The sequence below is a fragment of the Gymnoscopelus braueri genome (genome assembly GCF_963280865.1).
Source record: "Gymnoscopelus braueri genome assembly, chromosome: 22".
In the NCBI taxonomy this organism is placed as follows: Eukaryota; Metazoa; Chordata; class Actinopteri; order Myctophiformes; family Myctophidae; genus Gymnoscopelus; species Gymnoscopelus braueri.
Genome location: NC_137624.1, coordinates 36,145,451 through 36,162,464, shown reverse-complemented (window position 1 = coordinate 36,162,464; position 17,014 = coordinate 36,145,451). Strand labels below are relative to the sequence as shown.

The 17,014-nt window shown below is 40.8% G+C and overlaps 2 protein-coding genes across 2 annotated transcripts in view; both read right to left on the bottom strand.

The window, feature by feature from the left end:
- The window catches only part of LOC308078987 (uncharacterized protein), a gene marked incomplete at its 5' end in the record, with an annotated part of 22,331 nt that extends 15,633 nt beyond the window's left edge, over positions 1-6,698 (bottom strand). The window contains 10 exons of the mRNA XM_080420325.1: positions 64-143; positions 222-333; positions 825-904; positions 1,005-1,113; positions 1,351-1,427; positions 1,527-1,626; positions 4,137-4,230; positions 4,336-4,478; positions 6,264-6,305; positions 6,683-6,698. Of these exons, the coding sequence (XP_080276451.1) occupies positions 64-143; positions 222-333; positions 825-904; positions 1,005-1,113; positions 1,351-1,427; positions 1,527-1,626; positions 4,137-4,230; positions 4,336-4,478; positions 6,264-6,305; positions 6,683-6,698 (853 nt within the window). The remainder of the gene's footprint in view (positions 1-63; positions 144-221; positions 334-824; positions 905-1,004; positions 1,114-1,350; positions 1,428-1,526; positions 1,627-4,136; positions 4,231-4,335; positions 4,479-6,263; positions 6,306-6,682) is intronic.
- On the bottom strand, positions 6,668-17,014 carry LOC308077888 (uncharacterized protein). Its single transcript, XM_080418866.1, has 9 exons — positions 16,893-17,014; positions 15,524-15,583; positions 14,680-14,715; positions 13,464-13,496; positions 12,610-12,642; positions 12,074-12,112; positions 8,101-8,130; positions 7,273-7,305; positions 6,668-6,782 (listed from the first exon to the last, which is right to left on the bottom strand). The coding sequence occupies exons 1-9, from the start codon at positions 16,957-16,959 to the stop codon at positions 6,727-6,729; spliced, it is 387 nt and encodes a 128-aa protein (XP_080274992.1). The 5' UTR covers positions 16,960-17,014; the 3' UTR covers positions 6,668-6,726.

The window sequence follows — 17,014 nt, the reverse complement described above, 5'->3', positions numbered from 1 at the left end:
CTAACAGCATTAGCAGACAAATAAGAGATGTTCGCTCCACCGAGCAGCCTTTTATATTCTTACCTTCGCTTTTGAGATCGATAAACTGTCCCAAGTTTGACTCTGGATTCACGCATTCACGCATGTCGTCAGATGTTGTGACACTGGAGATGGATACAATAATATTAGGGATGGACAGTATGTAAAATGACCTAAGCTGCTGTTTAATACATTCTACTTACATGATCTCCCTGCGTTTACAGAATAGAGTCACTTCATATATCTGGTAAGTCTTAATGAGACTTGGGTGCATGGAGTCTAGTCCTTGATCTGGACATTTGCAGATAGGTTGACCTGTGGAATGAAGGGACAAGACACTCAGTCACGTGAACAGTCATGTGGACCTGCCAGGTGCGCCTGGCAGGTCCACATGTTACGTTTGTGACGTCCACCGTCCGCCCACCCACTAGGCAACCCACCGTAGGATTATTTTTGACAATATTAGCAGACAAATAAATGGCAGAAAATGATTCTCCCCATTACTAAAGTAAACCAGCAGAACAACACACACACACACACACACACACACACACACACACACACACACACACACACACACACACACACACACACACACACACACACACACACTTCAAACAGCACTTTCCCTTCTGCCCATGGGAGCACCACAAATGTGTAACGTATGTAACATATGTCGTAGAAATGCTATTGCCCCAGCTTCCTCGCATGCTGACGGCTGCACCCCTCGACTTACACAGCCCTGACTAGGCCAACCCAGCCTGGCGGAGATATGTGCTCTGCTGAGTGACCTTTTATAGTCTCACCTGTTGTTTTGAATTTATAGATATTCTTTCCCAAGTTTGACTCTGGATTCACACATCCCCAGCCGTTAGTTGTTTTCACACTGGAGATGAATAATATAATATTAGTGATGGACAGTGGGTAAAATGAATGGCACCTCACAGGAATATGACTTAGGCTGCTGTTTAGAACATTCTACTTACATAATCCTGCGTGGGCACAATGGAGTCTCTTCATCTATGTGGTAATCAATAATGGATCCAGCGTCTACGTTGTAGTTTTCTTTATATTCACATTTGCAGATAGGTTGACCTGTGAAATGAAGGGACAAGGCACTTTGTTGCATGAACAGTTGCATTCAAATAATTAAATATTAGTGCCCATGGGAGCACCACAAATGTGTAATGTTGTAACGTATGCCGTAGAAATGCTATTGCCCCAGCTTCCTCGGATGCTGACGGCTGCACCCCTCGACTTACACAGCCCTGACTAGGCCAACCCAGCCTGGCGGAGATATGTGCTCTTCTGAGCGACCTTTTATAGTCTTACCTGTTGTTTTGAATTTATAGATATCCTTTCCCAAGTTTGACTGTGGATTCACACATCTCCACTCCTCTATTTTCACACTGGAGATGAATAATATAATATTAGTGACAGTGTGTAAAATGAATGACACCTCACAGGAATATGACTTAGGCTGCTGCTGTTTAGAACATTCTACTTACATAATCCTGCGTGGGCACAATGGAGTCGCTTCATCTATCTGGTAATCAATAATGGATCGTGTGTCTACGTTTTCGATAAATCCATATTGGCAGATATTACCTGTGGAATGAAGGGACAAGGCACTTTGTTACAGAACAGTTGCATTCAAATAATTATATTTAAGCCCAGGGACGTGCAGAAGGAATTATAGGGGCAGGGGCTTTAATTCCCAAAGGGCACCTCTAGATTATTTTTTCCAGTTTTTCGCGTTTTTTCCCCTTTTTATTTCCGATTTTTATTACTTTAATTTGGTTAATTAAGTGTAGATGTGTGGCAAAAAGGAAACGTCGCAGCCAACGGGCGCACAGAACGCATTGGATGCATATTTATAGCAGAAAGAGTTTAACTATAGCTGTACTCATTCAATTCTGAACAGATCAGATTCTTAAAATGTTAAATTAGCTGTGAAGGGTCTTCTTTCATGTGTATGAGTCATGATTGTTTTGCTATCAAACAATATCAAGCAAAAAAGAAAAATCGGCGGGTCCTTCTCTCCAGTCCATCCCATCGCGCAGCGCACCTCTCCAAATGGAACGTCCTAATGACCTCTCCAAATGGAATGGAATGGTCGTCCTAAAACACCCTCGCCCCAGCCACGGTCCGCGAAAAAAATGGGGCAGTGTGTTTTAGGACGAGCGTTCCGTTTTTTTTTTTTTTTTCTGTGAGAGGGGGAAAAAGCGTGTGAACCGTGTACACTAATATATATACCGTACCATGTACACTAAGAAAACATTAACACGGTTGTATGTGTGTGTGTGGGGGGGGGTTAACAGATGCATATATATATATATATATATATATATATATATATATTGTGGAGTATCGCTGGGAGATCGCCTGTTAGGTAAGCACCTCACCTCGGAGAGAGAGTGGGACAGAGACAGAGAGAGGCTCCACAGACACAGCAGCAGCCTGGGCTGCGTCATAGAGGGGCGTTACCTACCAATCGCCCTCATGAATCAGCCCCATCTGAGCGCACCTGTGTGATCGGCTAGGTGTGGCACCAAACCTACAAAATAGCCACTCTGTCTCAGTCTCACCCTGGCTCTCTTGGTGAACAGACGGGTGCTTCAGGCGGTAAGCGATACTATCCACTGTTTCCCTCACAATCCTTGTATGTTCGCGAAATGTAAAACTAAAAGGATTATTTCTGTTATCTTCATAGGCAACCTACGAGGAGGAATGACAACGGATGTTATGATGAATGACAACAGATGTTATGATGTATAAAGCCCCGGACTCGGGAAGGATTTATGTTCAAACATTAATATGATTTACAAAATATAAACAATGCTCTCTGAGCCTGGCTGTTTCTGAAATAAACGCCCTTTATTGGGTTTGTACCCTGACTTTTGCGTCTTGGCTTGAATCAGTTCCCCACAATATATATATATATATATTAGGGCCGGGACTTTATCGCGTTAATTTCGATCAATTAATTACAGAAAAAATATTGCGTTTTCGAGACAGGGTTTATTACGCGATGCTCGCGAGGAGGAGGAGGACGCGGCGCCGCGAGACGGGGCTTTGATGCGAGGCGGCGTGAGGAGGAGGAGGAGGAGGAGGAGGAGGAGGAGGAGGAGACGGCGCCGCGAGGCGGGGCTTTGATGCGACGCGGACCTGTCTTTTGTTGTTCCCCCCCACATAGCAACCAGGAAGCTACGCTAGGGGAACGCTGAACACGCGTTCACACGTGATAATAGTTATTGCCCATGACGGAGGCGCGCCGACTCAGCAGAGCTTGAGGCCGAGGAGGCACGCCCTCGCGCCTCCAGGCGCGAGTGCCTGCGCCGACCGGCTGAAGGTCTGCTAGTCGAATCAGCGCTGTCCGAGTTGTGAACCGATAGGGACAGAATAGTTATTTTCATGGATCACTGTGTGTGTGTGTGTGTGTGTGTGTGTGTGTGTGTGTGTTTCTGTGTCAGGGATAAACTAAAACAAATGTTAAAAGCCAGAACACAAAAGTATCTTAACAGTCATGCTTTCAATAAACCAAATTGAAAGCATGAGCGCGTGCGCGTGCGTGCTTGTGTGTGTGTGTGTGTGTGTGTGTGTGTGGTCGCGGCCATATATGTTTGTGCACTTTAGTTGGGAAGCCTGGCTCGTGGCTCCGTCTAGTGTTGGTTCTACAGAATTGCTGGGTGGGTGGTAAAAACGAGCGCGCCTTCTCCAATTTCCCTGGTTCTCCAATTTCCCTGTAACATATATATAAATATGTGTGTGTGTGTGTGTGTGTGTGTACTGTGTGTATATATATATCTATATAGGAACCGGGAATCGGAACCGTTAGGAGCCGGAATCGTTAAGAGGGAATCGGTAAGGAATCCTAACCGTTAAAATCCTAACGAGTCCCAACCCTAGTCTGAAGTTGACAGATAATATATCATGTTTTTGTATGCAACACATATGACTGGCAGAACAAGGTGCCATATAACGAGTAATATGTCCATTTAAATGTCAGTGGTTGTAACAACATAATTAAACTGAAAATAACACATTAGTCTCAAGTCTCAACACTAATAATAAAGCATGAATTGGGAATAAGAGGTCATATTTCTGTCTCAACTCACAGCAGTCTGCAGATTCGTCTGACCCGTCCCCACAGTCATCGTCTTTGTCACATTTATATGACAATGGAATGCACTTGTGGTTCTTACAAGTAAACTGATGGGGAGACAGAGTATTATGTTTAGAATCAGTAATGTATGAAAAGCAGACATGAGACATAAAGTCATACAGCGTAACACAAGTGAAGGCGAGGTGAATCACCTGGCTGGCAGTGCAGCTGGGCATGCACCACTTGCCATCAGCTGCCAAGTTGAAGTGGGTGTGACAGGCACACTTGTAGCCTCCTCCAGGTGAGAGCAGACACAGGTGACGGCAGCCTCCATTGTTGGTCTGACACGGGTCCACTGCAGGGTGGAGAAAACATGCACACATGGAACAAACATGAGAACACACACCTATATCCTCCTATAATTCTACAAACCTGTGGTGGTGAGGCCAAAACTGTCTGCCCGGTTCTCCTCAGTGGCTGGAGCAATTGCTCTGCATTTGCACACACACACATTCACTATTGAATGTTGACGGAACTGCGAAGGCCGTTTTTCGATTTCACCAAACGTCAGCTGTTTATTAGCATTTCTATGTAAAGGACTGTCCAGGGACGTGCAGAAGAAATTATAGGGGCAGGGGCTTTAATTCCCAAAGGGCACCTCTAGATTTATTTTTCCATTTTTTCCCCTTTTTTATTTTCGATTTTTATTACTCTAATTTGTTTAATTCGGTTAATCCGGTACAAAAAATGTTATTCCATGAAGTGTAGATGTGTGGCAAAAAGGAAACGTCGCAGCCGACGGGCGCACAGAACGCATGGATGCATATTTATAGCAGAAAGAGTTCACATTTAACTATAGCTGTACTCATTCAATTCTGAGCAGATTCTTAAAATTTAAAATTAGCTATATCTATTAGCTGTGAAGGGTCTTCTTTCATGTGTATCAGTCATGATTGTTTTGCCATCAAACAATATCAAGCAAAAAGGAAAAATCGGCGGGTCCTTCTCTCCAGTCCATCCCATCACGCAGCGCACCTCTCCAAATGGAACGTCCTAATGACCTCTCCAAATGGAATGGAATGGTCGTCCTAAAACACCCTCGCCACAGGTCTAATCCGGCGGCCACGGTCCGTGAAAAAAAATGGGGCAGTGTGTTTTAGGACGAGCGTTCCGTTTATTTTTTGCTGTGAGAGGGGGAAAAAGCGTGTGAAATGGCAAGTGTGGCGTGAGGCGTGTGAAGAGGTTAAATTGTGTGACTCTCACTCTCAAAGGGTGAGACTTGGCAGCAGGCTCCTGCTTGACAAGTAATAATCTGTCTCAAATTGGTCCGTGTTCATTGAAGATGTGCGTTGTTGTGCCGTGCGCTCAGCTAGGTTTCGATTGTGTATATACTTCGTTTGGCGGGCGGTATCGCGTACCAAAAATAGCCGATCTACAAGCTCACAACGCCTCACGTTGCGACGCGTTGTGAGCTTGTAAATCGGCTATAATTGCGCACGCACTGCAAGGCATGGGGCTCAATTAAGTAAACTTTACTGTCTGCAGGTGTGGGCCAACGGATGCGCAGGGATTTCTACAGTTTACAGACAGAGGAGACTAGGGGGCATTAAAGGCTGCATTCCAGTTCAGGAGAGTAAGACAGGGGCAGTTCTCTTGAATGCTGCCTCAGTGCCTTCGAGTACAGCATGGAGAAGGGGCTTTTTTTTCTCCCACCATTATAAATGCTGCATCCATGGTTTGGCGCTTTTTACCGACAGACATAAAAGGGCAGGGGCTCAAGCCCCCTTTGATGTCTATGTGTGCATGTGCATGCCTTTATCTGTGTTTGTTTTCAAACAACATTAGCTGCAAACAAATAAATGACAGCAAATTTATCGAACGGAACTAAAGTAAACCAGCAGAACAACACACAATGTAAAGATTAGAAAGTAAAAAGTATTTTGTTTATAAAAATAGAGCTCAAGCTCCCCGCAATCGTATGCTGCCAGGCCCCACTTTTTCACATGACTAATGAGATAATGTGTACCGATGCGCGTGCTGTACCTTAGGCGTGAAAAAAATACTGGCCACACGCCGTCCTACTCCGTGTGGCCTCCATGACACCACTTGTTGTCACTGATATTGTATCATACTGACTTACCTATTGGTGGGTTCCATATGTCATGAACGGGTCTCGGGAAACCTGAGAGGGAGTTTTACTATTAATTTGGGGTGCTATATATAAACAACTGATATACAGTAGCCACGTACAACCAAATGTAACTCTGCATGTGACACCAAAAAGTATGTAATTTCCATCTACCATCTGCTACCAGGAACAACATTTGCAGGAACAACATTTTTACACAACTCAATAATCAGAAACCATTCATGAATAGGAGTTGGCAGAGATGGGCGAAAGTACATCAGTTTGCAGTCTTCAGATATTATCAACACAGTGCATAAAACAGTGGTTTGATACAAATTACAAATACCATCACTATCACTATGTACTGTAGCCTAAGGTACTATGTACTGTACCTTAGGCGTGAAAAAAATACTGGCCACACGCCGTCCTACTCCGTGTGGCCTCCATGACACCACTTGTTGTCACTGATATTGTATCATACTGACTTACCTATTGGTGGGTTCCATATGTCATGAACGGGTCTCGGGAAACCTGAGAGGGAGTTTTACTATTAATTTGGGGTGCTATATATAGACAACTGATATACAGTAGCCACGTACAACCAAATGTAACTCTGCATGTGACACCAAAAAGTATGTAATTTCCATCTACCATCTGCTACCAGGAACAACATTTGCAGGAACAACATTTTTACATAACTCAATAATCAGAAACCATTCATGAATAGGAGTTAGCAGAGATGGGCGAAAGTACATCAGTTTGCAGTCTTCAGATATTATCAACACAGTGCATAAAACAGTGGTTTGATGCAAATTACAAATACCATCACTATCACTATACAAATACAAAATACTAGTCTGAGAAATGTATTTGAGATACAAATACGTATTATGACAAGTGTGTATATTATGTTTTTAGTTGCTTGTGTTTCTTTTTACCGCTCTTTCTCCCCAATTTAGTCGTTCAGCCAATTAATTCGTCCCACACACATTGTCACTGATGTTGTATCCTACTGACTTACCTATTGGTTGGATGGGACGAATGGGCTGGAAAACTGAGAGAGAGTTTTACAATTAATTTCGGGTGCTATACATAGACAACCGATATACTGTAGCCATGCACAACCAAATGTGACTCTGCACGTGACACCAAAAAGCATGTAAATTCCATCTGCTAACAGGAGCAATATTTTTAGAAAACTCAATAATCAGAAACCATTCAAGAATATGAGTTGGCAGAGATGGGCGACAGTACATACAAACGTATTTTGATAGAAATTAAACATTTTCGGTCAAAACATTTATCACAATACAAATACAAAATACTTGTCTGAGAAATGTATTTGAGATACATACGTATTACGTACAAATACATATCATTGCTTTATTTTTTTTGGCTTTTTACCAAATTTTCTCCCCAATTTAGTCGTTATGCCAATTAATTCCTCCCCACAAACATTTCTGTGGGTTGTCACTGATGTGATTAAATTCCATCTGCTACAGGAACAACATTTGCACACATGAGTTATTTTTACTCAAACAACTCAATAATCACAAACCATTCATGAATATGAGTTGGCAGAGATGGGCGAAAGTACATCAAAAAGTGGTTTAATACAAATTACAAATACCATCACTATGTATTTGTATCACTATACAAATACAAAAGGCTGGTCTGAGAAATGTATTTGAGATACAAATATGTATTATGACAAATACGTACTATGTTTTTTGTTGCTTTTGTGTTTCTCTTTACCCCTCTTTCTCCCGAATTTAGTCATTATGCCAATTAATTCCTCCCCACACACATTTCTGTGTGTTGTCACTGATGTTGTATCCTACTGACTTACCTGGTTGGAAGGGACGAATGGGCTGGAAAACTGAGAGAGAGTTTTACAATTAATTTGGGGTGCTATATAGACAACCGACTGTAGCCACACACAACCAAATGTAACTCTGCACGTGACACCAAAATGTCAATTCCATCTGCTAAGAGGAACAACATTTGCAGGAACAACATTTGCAGGAACAACATTTTAACACAAATCAATAATCAGAAACCGAGTTCTCAAATTCTACCCGAACCCGACCCGGCCCGACCCGACCCGACGTTTTCGGGCCGAGCCGGGCCTCAAAAGTATGCTAATTGGTCGGGCCGAGCCGAGCCTCGGGCTCAAAAAAAAGAAAAAAAAATTATTTTTTTTTAATTATTTTGTATTTATTTTTATAATATATTTTTTAATTCTGTTCTGTCTGAATGTGTATTTATCTATTATGAAGATGGCTGACGGCGCTGACTTTAATACTGGCGTTAACTTGCACTGTGCTGCTGCTCACGCTCACTGAGCCAGCAGCAGAGTGAGAGAGAGTTAAAAAAAAGCGATTCTGGGCGAGCGTTCCGGTGGTAAACAGAACACTCGCCCCAAAAGCCAAAACACACTCACCCCCATTGATTTCGCGGACAGAGGCCGCCGGATTAGACCCGGGCGAGGTTGTTTGGGGACGAGCGTTCTTGTAATCCGTTGCCGCATATGTAGCCATTAGTGATGTGCGGGTCAGGTTTTTTCATGACCCGCCCCGCCCCAACCCGCCACGGAACCCAACCCGCCTCAACCCGCGACCCGCGACCCCATATAAATCTATGGTTCAACCCGCCCCGCGACCCGCGGTGGGAATATAAATATATATTATATAGCGCTCTTTTAAGTACCCAAAGTCCCTTTAAATGTCTACAGTAGCACAACATTGTCATGGGCTGAATAAACAAGCATGTTGTTCAAAATAGGGTTTTTTTTTTTTTTTTGCGTGTGAGAGCGGCTGACCCGCTCACCCGTAGCCCGCATAATTTCCTCTGAAATCCTGACTCGACCCACCCGCGCCGCGGGTTGACCCGCGGGTCCCGCGGGTTACGGGTCGACCCGCTCATCACTAGTAGCCATGGTTCACATTCATGTTTCAGGGCTACCGCATGATGCATCCATATCAAGGGCCCTTTTAATACAAAAACCCACGGCAATTTCGGTCTACAGTACACCAGCCTTCAACAATAGTGTACATTCAGTGGTCAGGTTCGTTCAGAAATCAATTGAAGAACGCAGGAGTGAGCTTTCCATATATAGCCACGCGCGAGAACGTGCATACACGCAGTACACTACACATGTGTCGTTGTTGACGTTCTTGGGTGGTTTTAATTTGAAGGTTTTACAGGATGTTCAATGTGTTTTTGTGAGTTAAGATAACTGACCGGCGTGCTCTATGCCGGCGTGCTGTGTTAAGTTACACAAGTGGCAGAAACGGTGCTTTCTGATTTTCACAATACAATGTAATCCACCCGCGTTTAGTTCAGTACTATAATATTTTTCACCCAACGCGTGTAAACATAAGCTAATAGGTTAACAACAGTCTCGAGTCGGTCTCAGACAGTCAGGGGGGGGGGGGGGGAGAGACAAAGACTCGGTCGAGAGAGGCAGAGAAATGCAGATGATGCATTGCATTGCACAGAGTTGCGTGAGCAAGACAAGGATTTAACTTAAAGGGGTAGTTCACCCCCCAAATAACTTTTTTTCTATTGATTACTCACCCCATTGAGACACAAATGCATTTGTGTCTCCTACCGGAATCAATGGGGACACATTTATTATAATCAAATTATTGGCTTAGGAATGTGACAAAAACAAAAAAATATCTATGAATTCAAGGCTCCAGATGGTCAGTAATCAATAGAAAAAAAGTTATTTTGGGGGTGAACTACCCCTTTAAAGGTTCGATGACATTCATTTTAACTTTTTTTATTTTTTATGTTTTTTTGGGGGTTTTATGACCTCAATTACACCCAAAAAATCTGAACTTTGAACATTCAGTGGATTTTCTGTGGTCTGGGGTTTTCTGAATAATTAGGCTGAAAAGTAATCTGAGCTTGGCCCTTCGACAGTGAGGTCACAGTCAATTAATCCCGCCCACTCTCCTCCTCGCCCCTCCCCTCCCCTATCCTTTCCTTTGGGGGGGGCGGAGCAGAGGCGATGATTGACAGGCAAAATCCCTCACCAGTGACACCCGCAGGCAAAGATTTATTTTTTCATTGCAGTTGAAAAGGCTTTAGAAATGTGAGACAAAAACACCTACAGTGAATCACTGGAGTGGAATTTTCAGTTAAAACTTTTTGTACACGTTTGAAGGACCAGGACAAAGACTCTGAATGTGGTGTAAACATGAATGTCATGATACCTTTAATTTAAATCAGCACAGTGTAAGTTAATGTCAGTCAGCGCCGTCAGCGCCATCTTCATAATAGATAAATACACATTCAGAACAGAATAATAATATAAAAAAAAAAAAAAAAAATCTAAAAACTTTTTTTCTTTCCCCCCCCCCTCGGGTTTTTTCGGCTTTCGGGCCTAACATGATGGAAATAGTCGGGTTCGGGCCGAGCCTCGGGCCGGCCCAGTCGGGCCCAGTTAGGGCCGAGCCTTAATTTTCAGGCCCGTTGAGAACTAGTTGGCAGAGATGGGCCTAAGTACATTATCATACAAATAAAAAAAAATCACACCCAGTGTGAAGAGAGTGGTGCCTTTCATGAGTTCATTTCATTAAGCTATTATTAGCCTAAGACTGCTTTAAAATTACTTTATATTGGCAGAAACATCTTTTAAATATTTTAACTCACTTAAGTTACTTTTAAGTACTTAAAGTACGTTTACTCAAATTGTAGATCGGTCAATTTAGTGTGTGTGTGTGTGTGCGCGTGTTTTTACTCATTTTAACATCTTTTAAGTATTTTTACTCATTTTGAGTATTTTTACTCAGTTTAGTAACTTGAAAGTATTTTCTACTAATAATTTAAGTATTTTTACTCATTTTTAGTATTTTTACTCATTTTAAGTATTTTTACTCAAAAGTGTGTGTGTGTGTTGCACTCCTATTTGTGTATAATTAGAGTAACTGGTTGCATCTTTGTGTTGCAATCAGCTGCAGCTGTTGAGGCCAGACACAAATATGTTGAGGCTGTCCGCAAACATACGGACGGACGGACAGACAGACATACACACAAAGTCAGTCCTTGGAGTCCTTGGCTATATCTATATCTATATCTATATCTATATCTATATATATATATATATATAATTTGTAAAAAGCTAAAAAATAAATTTAAAAAAAGCTCTTTTTTTTTTAGCTTTTTACAAATTATTCTCCCCAATTTAGTCGTTGTGTTTCTTTTTACCGCTCTTCTCCCAAATGTAGTCGTTATGCCAATGAATTCCTCCCCACACACATTTCTGTGTGTTGTCACCAGCGGTGTCATGGTGATTTTTTTACTGGCAGGACGGTATTTTAATGACATCACGTGCACGCACACACCGGGCGCATTTTATTTTACCTTAAATTAGGAAACCTGTTTGTATAGGAAATGTTTTTTAGCTTAGTTTTAGTCTTTTTAAACTAATACAAATTCAAGGAATGCCGTGAATTATAGAGCTGAAACTAAAAGTATTTTTCTCTTCTTCGACGGTGGCTGAGGCATTGCTGCTGCAGATAGGATACTGGCATCAGCCCTACTGAAGCCAATATGGTGCTGTGTTGGTTACCGTGGTGTAGCCTATAGATGCGAGGTGTGAGGAATCTGAGGATACATTTTCACACTCACTTGTAGACCTGTTATGCAGAGTAGTAGCCATTTGGGTACTTGGCTCATGAATCTACGGGGGGGGGGGGGGGGTACAGCACTGCACCGTGCTGTACCTAAGGCGTGAAAAAAATACTGGCCACACGCCGTCCTACTCCGTGTGGCCTCCATGACACCACTGATATTGCATCATACTGACTTACCTGGTGGGTTCCATCTGGCAGGAAGGGGTCTCTGGAAACCTGAGAGGGAGTTTTACTATTAATTTGGGGTGCTATATATAGACAACTGATATACAGTAGCCACGTACAACCAAATGTAACTCTGCATGTGACACCAAAAAGTATGTAATTTCCATCTGACTACCATCTGCTACCAGGAACAACATTTGCAGGAACAACATTTTTACATAACTCAATAATCAGAAACCATTCATGAATAGGAGTTGGCAGAGATGGGTGAAAGTGCATCAGTTTGCAGTCTTCAGATATTATCAACACAGTGCATAAAACAGTGGTTTGATACAAATTACAAATACCATCACTATACAAATACAAAATACTAGTCTGAGAAATGTATTTGAGATACAAATACGTATTATGACAAGTGTGTATTATGTTTTTAGTTGCTTGTGTTTCTTTTTACCGCTCTTTCTCCCCAATTTAGTCGTTCTGCCAATTAATTCCTCCCCACACACATTTCTGTGTGTTGTCACTGATGTTGTATCCTACTGACTTACCTATTGGTTGGATGGGACGAATGGGCTGGTAAACTGAGAGAGAGTTTTACAATTAATTTGGGGTGCTATACATAGACAACCGATATACTGTAGCCACGCACAAACAAATGTAACTCTGTACGTGACACCAAAAGTATGTCAATTCCATCTGCTAACAGGAGCAATATTTTTAGAAAACTCAATAATCAGAAACCATTCAAGAATATGAGTTGGCAGAGATGGGCGACAGTACATACAAACGTATTTTGATACAAATTTAAAAAATTCGGTCAAAACAGTTATCACAATACAAATACAAAATACTTGTCTGAGAAATGTATTTGAGATACATACGTATTACGTACAAATACATATTATTGTTTTTTTTTTTTTTTTGCTTTTTACAATTTTTTCTCCCCAATTTAGTCGTTATGCCAATTAATTCCTCCCCACACACATTTCTGTGGGTTGTCACTGATGTGATTAAATTCCATCTGCTACAGGAACAACATTTGCACACATGAGTTATTTTTACTCAAACAACTCAATAATCAGAAACCATTCATGAATAGGAGTTGGCAGAGATGGGCGAAAGTACATCAGTTTGCAGTCTTCAGATATTATCAACACAGTGCATAAAACAGTGGTTTGATACAAATTACAAATACCATCACTATCACTATACAAATACAAAATACTAGTCTGAGAAATGTATTTGAGATACAAATACGTATTATGACAAGTGTATATTATGTTTTTAGTTGCTTGTGTTTCTTTTTACCGCTCTTTCTCCCAAATTTAGTTGTTCTGCCAATGAATTCCTCCCCACACACATTTCTGTGTGTTGTCACTGATGTTGTATCCTACTGACTTACCTATTGGTTGGATGGGACGAATGGGCTGGTAAACTGAGAGAGAGTTTTACAATTAATTTGGAGTGCTATACATAGACAACCGATATACTGTAGCCACGCACAAACGAATGTAGCTCTGCACGTGACACCAAAAAGTATGTCAATTCCATCTGCTAAGAGGAACAACATTTGCAGGAACAACATTTTAACACAACTCAATAATCAGAAACCATTCATGAATATGAGTTGGCAGAGATGGGCGAAAGTACATTATCATACAAATAAAAAAAAATCACACCCAGTGTGAAGAGAGTAGTGCCTTTCATGAGTTCATTTCATTAAGCTATTATTAGCCTAAGACTGCTTTAAAATGACTTTATATTGGCAGAAACATCTTTTAAATATTTTAACTCACTTAAGTTACTTTTAAGTACTTAAAGTACGTTGACTCAAATTGTAGATCGGTCAATTTAGTGTGTGTGTGTGTGTGTGTGCGCGTGTTTTTACTCATTTTAACATCTTTTAAGTATTTTTTACTCATTTTGAGTATTTTTACTCAGTTTAGGAACTTGAAAGTATTTTTTAACTAATAATTTAAGTATTTTTACTCATTTTTGGTATTTAACTCATTTTAAGTATTTTTACTCAAAAGTGTGTGTGTTGCACTCCTATTTGTGTATAATTAGAGTAACTGGTTGCATCTTTGTGTTGCAATCAGCAGCTGTTGAGGCCAGACACAAATATGTTGAGGCTGTCCGCAAACATACGGACGGACGGACGGACGGACAGACAGACATACACACAAAGTCAGTCCTTGGAGTCCTTGGCTATATATATATATCTATATATATATATATATATATCTATATATATATATCTATATAATTTGTAAAAAGCTAAAAACAAAAAAAAAAAAAAAAAAAGCTATTTTTTTTTTAGCTTTTTACAAATTATTCTCCCCAATTTAGTCGTTGTGTTTCTTTTTACCGCTCTTCTCCCAAATGTAGTCGTTATGCCAGTGAATTCCTCCCCACACACATTTCTGTGTGTTGTCACCAGCGGTGTCATGGTGATTTTTTTACTGGCAGGACGGTATTTTAATGACGTCGGGCGCATTTTATTTTACCTTAAATTAGGAAACCTGTTTGTATAGGAAATGTGCACTGCACCGTGAAAAAAATACTGGCCACACGGAGTAGTCACTTGTTGTCACTGATATTGCATCATAATGACTTACCTGGTGGGTTCCATCTGGGAACGGGTTTCTGGAAACCTGAGAGGGAGTTTTACTATTAATTTGGGGTGCTATATATAGACAACTGATATACAGTAGCCACATACAACCAAATGTAACTCTGCATGTGACACCAAAAAGTATGTAATTTCCATCTACCATCTGCTACTAGGAACAACATTTGCAGGAACAACATTTTTACACAACTCAATAATCAGAAACCATTCATGAATATGAGTTGGCAGAGATGGGCGAAAGTACATCAAAAAGTATTTTGATACAAATTAAAAAAATGTTGGTCAAAACATTTATCACAATAAAAATTCAAAATACTTGTCTGAGAAATGTATTTGAGATACATACGTATTACGTACAAATACACATATTCTTATTTTTTTCCCACTTTTTTCCTTTTTACCAAATTCTCCCCAATTTAGTCGTTATGCCAATTAATTCCTCCCCACACATATTTCTGTGGGTTGTCACTGATGTGATTAAATCCCATCTGCTACAGGAACAACATTTGCACACATGAGTTATTTTTACACAACTCAATAATCACAAACCATTCATAAATATGAGTTGGCAGAGATGGGCAAAAGTACATCAAAAAGTGGTTTGATACAAATTGCAAATACAAAAAAAAAAGATCACTATACAAATACTAAACAAAATACTGGTCTGAGAAATGTATTTGAGATACAAATACGTATTATGACAAATACGTAATGTTTTTTGTTGCTTTTGTGTTTCTTTTTACCCCTCTTTCTCCCCAATTTAGTCGTTATGCCAATGAATTCCTCCCCACAGTGTGTGTTGTCACTAATGTTGTATCGTACTGGCTCACCTGTTCGAAAGCCCCCACCGAGACGAGGACGTATGGCATACCTCCGGGGTCTCTTGTTTGCTGAGGGGGAGTTTTGTTATTAATTTAGGGTGCTATAAATAGATAACCGATATACTGTACTGTAGCCACGCACAACCAAATGTAACTCTGCATGTGACACCAAATGTAAATTCCATCTGCTACAAAACTCAATAATCAGAGACTATTCATTAATATGAGTTGGTAGAGATGGGTGAAAATACATCAAAAAGTATTATGATACAAATGACAAATACTCGGTCAAAGATTTATCACAATACAATACCTGAGAAATGTATTTGAGATTAGATTGTGTATTTTGAAAATACATTTTATAAACATTTATGCAATGATTAGTCAATTCATAGATTGACTGACAATTATTAAATAATTTGCCTTCAGAATTTCTAAGAATAAATTGATCATACAAGCAGAGTGTTTTTCATGGTGTTTGGAGCAGGCAGCCAAAATGTTTACCACTGTGTGTGAGAGTGCAGGCCAGAGTGCGCTTTGTCATCGTCGAGAGCAACATAAGAACTATGGCATGAGACTGAATGCACAATCCTACACAAGTTGCCACTATGCCTGTACTTCACAGCCAGCAGAACTGCTCGGCCAGCTTTATAATAATAATAATAACTAGAAAAAGTGCTCCTCGGAGCACAGGTCTCCGCCAGGTCAGGTAGGTTATTGTGGGCCAGCAATGTTCGGAAGTCGCCAATCAGGATGGAATATAAAAAATCGGACAGAACCGTCTTGATCACTTAACTATAGAGATAATGTGTACCGATTTGCGTGATGTTTGGACAACATTTGTAGGAGTTATATATATTATATATATTATATATAAAAATGGTGGTTAAAAAAAGAGGTTCTTAAGTGGCATCCAGGGAGTGTGTTTCGCTGCGATCAAGCCAACTGTGCCAGAGATTAGCTGTACACAAAATGACAGAATGACACACGGACACACACACGGACGGACGGACGGACAGGGTGCAAAACATACTCTCTCGCCATGCCTTCGGCCTGGCGGAGACAATAATAGGCTAAGAAGAAAAAGAAGAAGAAGAAGAAGAAAAATGCAGCATTTTGATGTATATAAGGTGCCAACTGACAGCCAATTCTGTCCAAGTGAGTATGTGGGTGGCCCCAACATATGACCCTGATTTTCTTGTGCCGTTTGAAACTTACTGTATTCTTGAGCTTTTGAAAGAGACCAACATACAAGCAGATGGCAGCATAATCAAAATGACTCTGTAGTCTGTACCAAAGCACCAGCACTAGCCACTAACCAGACTGTCAAGAAAAGCAGCTCTTCTGGCCAAGAACTTAATACGTTGATTTATCTTACCTTCTACATGGAGAGCTAGCAGGCAAATGATAAAGGTGATGACAGCTGGTTTCATGATGCTGGCCATAGAGAGATGCTTCTTCTGGTTGTTTCCAGTGTTGAGTCTATAATGTTGTGAATGG

What these genes read in the sequence shown, in the direction of transcription:
- LOC308077888 (XM_080418866.1), bottom strand. Translation starts at nt 16,959, where the DNA reads ATGGCCAGCATCATGAAACCAGCTGTCATCACCTTTATCATTTGCCTG. An exon ending in TCCCAGATGGAACCCACCAG is followed by an intron (nt 13,497 to 14,679) that starts GTAAGTCATTAT and finishes ACTCTCTCTCAG; the next exon opens with TTTACCAGCCCATTCGTCCC. An exon ending in TGCCAGATGGAACCCACCAG is followed by an intron (nt 8,131 to 12,073) that starts GTAAGTCAGTAT and finishes ACTCTCTCTCAG; the next exon opens with TTTTCCAGCCCATTCGTCCC.